Source organism: Dysidea avara, chromosome 1 (genome assembly GCF_963678975.1).
Source record: "Dysidea avara chromosome 1, odDysAvar1.4, whole genome shotgun sequence".
NCBI classification, from domain to species: Eukaryota; Metazoa; Porifera; class Demospongiae; order Dictyoceratida; family Dysideidae; genus Dysidea; species Dysidea avara.
In genome coordinates, this window is record NC_089272.1 from 41,839,338 (window position 1) to 41,846,897 (window position 7,560).

The window sequence follows — 7,560 nt, forward strand, 5'->3', positions numbered from 1 at the left end:
GGTGTCTACCACCGTGCACAACTGAAATCTAAGCTGGAACAGATTATTGAGCTAGATGGTGCCATTGCCAAGACAATCCAGTAAGAAGGAGAACTGGAAAAAGAAATACTAGATGCAGACATTTACCAGACAAACTTGAAACAGCAAATAGCAGTGTTGGTGGAATTCACTAAGAAGGCTAATCAATTGCCAATGGCACAAGGTCCCATCCTCCCACCCACAGCAACTGATAGGACTCCACCACGCTTGACTTCAGTTGGAGCAACTACAGAATCTGAGCGAATCACCGAGAATTGCACAAAGCAGAAGTGACAGCAGCTACTTTGCCCGACACAGTAGTTACCAAGAAGCCATTACATTCCAATGCAGCATCCACACAAGTGAGTAGGCATACATCAGATGTGTATGAAAATACCAGAGACATGCACCATATTGGTCACACAAGGCTTCCCAAACTGTCCCTACCTACCTTTGATGGTAACCCATTAGAGTGGCAGACCTTTTGGGATTCGTTCACTGCAGCAGTGGACTCAAATCCACATCTAATGCCTGTACAGAAGTTGAATTACCTGCGGGCTCAGTTACATGGAGATGCAGCCCGTGTAATTGGTGGCTTCTCTCTATCCTATGCTAATTATCCACACTGCACTGCACTACTGAAGGAGAGGTTTGGTCAGCAATACAAACTTGTAGAGGCCCACAAGGAAGCCTTATTGAATGTGTCTACACCATCAAACCATCTTCCCAGCTTACAAGCATTTTATGACTCCATACAAAACCATATTAGGGCCTTGTCAGCTTTAGACCAATCAACAGACACCTATGGACCTTTATTAACCACAGTAATTCTTAGAAAACTACCACCAGAAATCAAGATCCGTATGGCCTGTGACCATTATGACTCAGAGTGGACCATTGATGAACTGCTAGCCAGTGTGTTGAAGGAAATTCATATTTATGAAGCTGGCCAACACTCTTGGCATAAGTTACCGAATTGAACTGGTTCCTTACCAACCACAGCCTCCTTTTATGCAGGTACCCAGAGACCTACTCACACTCGTGAAAAAAGGAAAACAGAGCCAGTATGTGCCTTTTGTAGGGGTGGATACCGAACTAATGCGTGTACCTCAGTTACTAGTCCAAAGGAAAGGCTTGCTATAGTCAGAAGCGCTGGTCTGTACTTCAATTGTTTAGCCTGCCACAAAGTGTCTCAGTGCGCATCAAAATTCAACTGCAGAAACTGTAACAATATCCCCCTCACACCAATAGCGTATAAGTTTGATGCTGTAACCAGGATACCTCCTACGACAGGTAAATCCACTATACTCATCAGTTGCTAAGCAGTGATGTATTTTTGGAAAGAGTCTATTCCCACTCTACAATTGGCTATTACTATAAGTAACTCACTCGGTGTAGTGATTTCCCCCAAGTCTTTCTTTAATTGTGCAAAACTGCAAAAAGTTTCATTTTCTCGCATGGGTCCAATTGATTTTTGCCTCAAAAACATGGTGTCTAGTAACTGTTACTAACTTAAAATGATGTAAAAAGACGTAAACGGATAAGCTATATACAATTACATTACAGTTGTATATTATTATTACTATTTTTAGAGAAACGTGGCTAGTTGCCGTATTCAGAAATGGCTGTCAACAATTAGACTAAGGAGACATCATAGTACTGAGAAGAAACTGACCAGTGGAAATTGGACTGGCGAAGCGATTTGCTCAAGGATTTGCTGCCCGCCTTGCACTCCACACAGTACAGTTAGTTAACCACCAGGAAATGTGCTACACTCTCGCCTTGCAAGTCTTGCAATGCTGTCTCAGTGTTATCACGCGTAAAGCAACAATTCAGTGATGAGTAGCATAGTAGAACAGCTAGCTCAGTGAGTGCAGCGTGCCATTCTATCATGGATTCACTGGATTTCTCCGTGGCCGTGACACTTGGCGATTTAGCTAGGATTTTGCCAAGGGAGCACTTACAGTTTCAGTTAATAAAAACACTATGAAGAACACCATGACTGGAATAGCGTACGAGGCGATAGCAAAACAGTTGGCACCAGTTTCCTGTCTGATTCGTCTGCTGCAAGGTCCTCTGCTTCGCTGTTGTCATCCACTTTTAATAGGAACACTGTAATGTAAAACGCTAGAATGAAGTTACTGCTAGATACAAATGTATTCACGTGATGAAATTGACAGGTGCGGAATTCCGTGATTCTGAATTTTACCAATAGCCGGACTAGGCCGCCACTATTTCCTTAAACAAGGTTCATAGTTGCAATGAATTTATTAGTCCATACAGTACTGCTCGTAAAGTGTTCATGTAGGAGGGGAAGTCAATTTAACCATCAGATGTGATTTCATCACAACAGCTTCATGGTCACTAATGCCATCTACTATTTCACATCAGTGAAGGTCTATTTGTCAAGAAAATGTCAAGTATATACATTTGCACCTCTAGTTGGAGTATCAACCACATGTAATAGTCCATTAGTATCTATGATATTTAAGAAAATGTTGTTGATGTTTAAGGATAGGCATTGTCTTTAACACAGTGATCAGACCAAGCTATATCTGGTAAATTGATATCACCTGCTACCTAGATTGTAGAATTGGGATGACTTGATGCAATACTAGTAAATTGGTCACAGAGGTTATCTAGGTAATGGTCACTTGAGGAAGGTGGTCGGTACACTGAGATTGCAATAAGTGATGTGTTGTTAGCGAGCTTAATTTGACAGATACTAGTTCACACGAAGTATCAGATGTGTCTAACTCACATGATAAGAGAGAACTATGACATGCCACAAACATATTGCTATACCCATCTGCATGATCCCGACGATAGTCAGTATTATTCAGATGGAAATACTTCACTGGAGGATACTGATGGTTTGAGCCAGGATTATAACGTTAGCCTTATGTGTGTCAATTAAGTCCAAAAATATTCTCATTTACCTAAAAGAGATTGACAGTTAAGTGATAAAGTGACAAGGGGATGATCATGAGAATCAACTGTAATTATATACATCAGAGGAATCATTTGAGGGGATTATGTGATTATCAGTGCAGAGTGAGTTTAACATACCCTCTGCACTATCTTGCCATTTTTTATCGTGTAATGGTTCTCGTTTTTGTTCATATTGGCCAGCTTTTGATGCAATCCCTTGTTCTGCTTTTATTCAAGTGGGGTAAAGTCAGGCGTAATGAAATATTGCACATATGTGGAGGATTGTTGGAAGATCTGAAGTTAAGTTTGTTTTTTAAGTTATGCTGAACATTACCGATTGAAACCTTCAACAAACGAGGCTTGGATGATTTCTTGCCTAAGCAAAATGCCTTTTTAATAGCAGCTGATACTCCAAAGTAAGTGTTGAATATGTTAGTACGTTTCAATGTCACCTTTTTTCCTGGTGGCACCATTTGAAGCTTCTGATTCATCAAGGGTACTGTTCTGTATGTAAAAAATTCTTCTGTGAAAAATTGCATGGTACGTATGAAGGTAGGCTTGAGTCTATTATGCTCCAAAATTTTCATATTATGCTTTTAGAATTTCCCCAATTTTCACAGAAATGCATTATGCTTTTATTTTGTGTGTTTTTTCTTTGTGCAGAGAAGTTCTTTATATGATAGAATGTGAACGGAAAAGTATCACTTCAACTGCAACATACAAATACGGTAATAGCAATAGCATGAAATTGGAGGGAAGTGCTCCAGAGTTAGTAGGCATAATAATTAGAGCAAGGATCTGGGGGCATATGTATAGTTCCTCAGAAGCTACAGACATTTTATTGTCTAATATATTTGTAGTTTTGTATAGCAAAAAAATATTTATAAATAAATTATTATGCATGGTTTCTGGTTCAGAGTAATCGGTATTCAAAGGACAGCAACTACTCAGTTTAATATGTAAGTTACATTTGCAATACCATGCCAAGGACATATTAGCCTCCTGGGGATAAAAACTTACTCTCTCTGTTGCATGCGATGACTGTTCTATTAGAGTGTTTGACGGTTCTATTAGAGAATCTCGATCTTTCTGAAAAAAATTTGATTTGATATTAACCCCAGTCTCACTGCAGACCTGCAGAAACTTCACTATTTTCAATATCCAGACATTCTCTAGCTGTACTGACTCAACACTTACTTTATTGACTGTTGCCATTCACGTAAATAAAAATATAACTTAGACAAAAAAGGGTCCTGAAACGAAAAAACAAACAAAAAAAACTGCACAAAATTGGGGATCGAACCCACGACCTCCGGTGCTTGAGCCAGGGGCGTAGCTAGCCAGTAGCCAGACGGTGCCGGGGGGAGGCATCCCACAAAACATATGACATTAAATTATATTTTATTACTGTGCAAGACCTCAAAATAGGGTATAAGAACACACCAGTTATAAAATTAATTAAGTAAGGATTTAAAATGTTCTACACTTGATGAATTAATTACAGATTCCGGAAGATTGTTCCATTGTCGAATTGCTGAAGGAAAAAAGGAGTAGTGGTAGGAGGTAGTAAAAATCTCAGTTGGTATCCTCTTGTATTATGAATAGATGGTCGGGGGAAAAGGATATCATCTGTGTTTTTTTCTACTAAATCATTAACAATCTTGTACAAATATACCAATTTAGATTCATATCTTCTCTCTGCTAAAGTCATAAAATCAATCCTTTCCAACATTTCTGTGACATTTGTAGAATATAGCGTGTTCGATCACGTGACTCAGTATTCTCTATTAAAGCACACCATACAGACACTTATGTTTACAAACATACGTACAGGAAATATATACAAATGTCTACATGTCACATCTCCCCTCTTTAAGCATTTGCTTTAGTATCGTAGGCAATCTGGGGGATGGATAGCTGTTCCTGTTTGTAGGCGAGTAACAGGTCTTGAATAGTTTGTTGAAGTAGGGGCTTCTGTAAGTTGGGAATCAGATCGAGTTCGTAAATGTGCTCGATTTCTTCTAAGTTCTCCAGAGGGTGTCTCAACAACATACGATCGAGGTGTAGTAGCAGAGTGTGACACTTGTGCTGGTATCAGTCTTGACTGAACTCGGCTATCAACCCACACAGGCTGGTTTTCTGGTAGCTCTGGTAGGTTTCTTACTCTATGCCGTCGTTCATAGTTTTCTTTCTGTGCTTGCTTGTATTTTTGATCTAATGTTCTAAAGTGTTGAGTGTGCTCCCAGTTCGGCACAAGGTGGTCATTCACTTGGGGAACATCTGTCCTTATCTTCCTCCCCATTAGCAATTCTGCTGGACTAAGTCCACACCAAGGTAGGGGAGTTGCTAGATAACTAAGTAGTGCCTTGTAAGGGTCCACTGTATGTTCCAGTAATTTCTTCACTGTCTTAACCATTCTTTCTGCTAATCCATTAGCTTGAGGGTAATAAGGACTTGTTGTTGTATGTTGGAATTCATACACCTGAGCAAATTGCTTCATCTCCAGTGAGTCAAACTGAGGTCCATTATCAGTCACCAGAATCACAGGGATGCCAAATCTGGCAAAAATAGCTTTTAAGTGTGTTATGATGCTGGAGGAGGTGGTGGATGTAAGCTTCTGCACTTCTACAATCTCGAGTAGTAATCAACTACCAACAAGTAATTACAGTGTTTTAGCTCGAAAAGATCAGCAGCAACTCGTTCCCATGGATAGCTGGGTAGAGGTGTTGTTAACATAGGCTCTCGGGGTGGAACAGTAAGTTTCTGGCAGGTTGGACATGACTGAACAAACTGTTCTATTGCACTAGTGACTCCTGGCCACCATACTGAAGTAGCAACACGGAGTCTACATCTTTGTATTCCCTGATGACCAAGGTGTATCTTCTGTAGTACTTGCTGCCTCAAACTTGATGGTACAACAATGCGAGTTTGGTACAGTAACAATCCATTGGTGAGGGTGAGGCTACCCCGATATCTCCAGTAATCCTTCAATTCTCTACTTAGTTGGTTTCTACTTGGCCACCCTGATGTGCAGAATTCAATCAGTTGTGCACAGAGTTTGTCAGTTGCTTGAGCTTTGGCATACATTTCTAGCCGTTCTTCACTTGCAGGTAAACTTGCTGTGATAGACTGTACAAACTGCTCTGTCTCACTGGGGATTAGACCAGACTTGTCTGCTGTTTCTTGAAGGGGAGCTCTAGACAGCGTGTCTGCAGTATACAATGATTTGCCTGGCACATGATGAATAGTGTATTGAAATCTCATGAGTCGGAGTCTAAACCGCAGGACACGGGGTGGTAGGAGGTCTAAGCTTTTCTGCCCTAGAAGAGGGATGAGGGGCTTGTGATCCATTTCCAGATGAAAAACTTTTCCCAGCACATACTCTGAGAATTTCTCTAATGCCCATGTTAATGCCAGTGCCTCTTTCTCTATCTGGGCATAGTGACATTCTGTTTCACTCAATGAACGGGAAGCAAAAGCAACAGGGCGCCATTTGTCTTCTTGTTGCTGTAGGAGAACAGCTCCCAAGCCGTAACTAGATGCATCTGCAGAGATTTTGGTTTTTGCTGCAACATCATAAAGTGCTAGTACTCTGGTAGAAGAACTTTCTTCTTTAAGTTTCCTAAAGGACTCTTCTTGGGAATCAGTCCATGCCCAGGAATTCTTGGTGCTTAGTAGGTCACGAAGTGGCTTAGAAATTTGAGCAATGTTTGGTGAGAACTTAGACATCTGATTAACCATTCCCATGAATCTCCGGAGCTCTGTGATGGATGATGGTGGCTTCATGGCTGAAATAGCTGCTGTTTTCCTTGGGTCTGGTGAAATTCCCTGCTTGTCAATAACATGGCCAAGGAATGTGATTCGTGGCTGAGAAAATTTGCATTTTTCACCATTTAGTGTAATTCCAGCTGCTTTAATCCGTTCCAGAGCTGCCTGAAGTCTTGAGTCATGTTCATCTGGAGTATTCCCAAAAATCAGTATGTCATCTATGTGGCATAGTACACCTGGAAGATCTGAGAGGACTTCATTCATTTGACATTGAAATACTTCTGGTGCACTTGTTATACCAAATGGGAGTTTATTAAAACAGAATCTCCCGTATGGTGTTATGAATGTTGTTAACAATCTGGACTCTGTGACTAAATGGATTTGCCAAAATCCACTATTAGCATCAAGTTTGCTAAACATTGTTGCACCTGTCAGTTGTGCTAAGGTAGTGTCCACCTTTGGCATGGGGTGTATTTCCCGTAAAACATTCTCATTAAGAGGCTTCATATCCACACAAATTCTAACTGCACCTGAAGCCTTTGGCACAACCACCATTGCTGCACACCAAGGGGTAGGTTCTAGGCTTGTGGGAATTATGCTCAAAATTTTCATCATTATTCTATTCCGAAATTCTTTTAAAAACTTATCATTATGCTTTTTATTATTCCCCAAAATACTCATTATTCCCAAATTATTCCAAATTTTTGTAACTTTTTCTTCATTTTAGTAATTAAATCGTACAGCAAGACTTTAAAACAATAAAAAGTACTAAATTCAGCTGTGTCAATGCTTCAGAAAAGCTTTTTTTGCTAGCAAGATGCTTAGTTACTAGTAGTATGAGTA

At 40.2% G+C, this 7,560-nt stretch overlaps 1 protein-coding gene across 1 annotated transcript; it reads left to right on the top strand.

The window, feature by feature from the left end:
- Window positions 1-422: 422 nt before the first annotated feature.
- On the top strand, window positions 423-998 carry LOC136246767 (uncharacterized). Its single transcript, XM_066038335.1, has one exon. It carries the CDS (start codon window positions 423-425, stop codon window positions 996-998), a length of 576 nt encoding a protein of 191 aa, XP_065894407.1.
- Window positions 999-7,560: the final 6,562 nt, after the last annotated feature.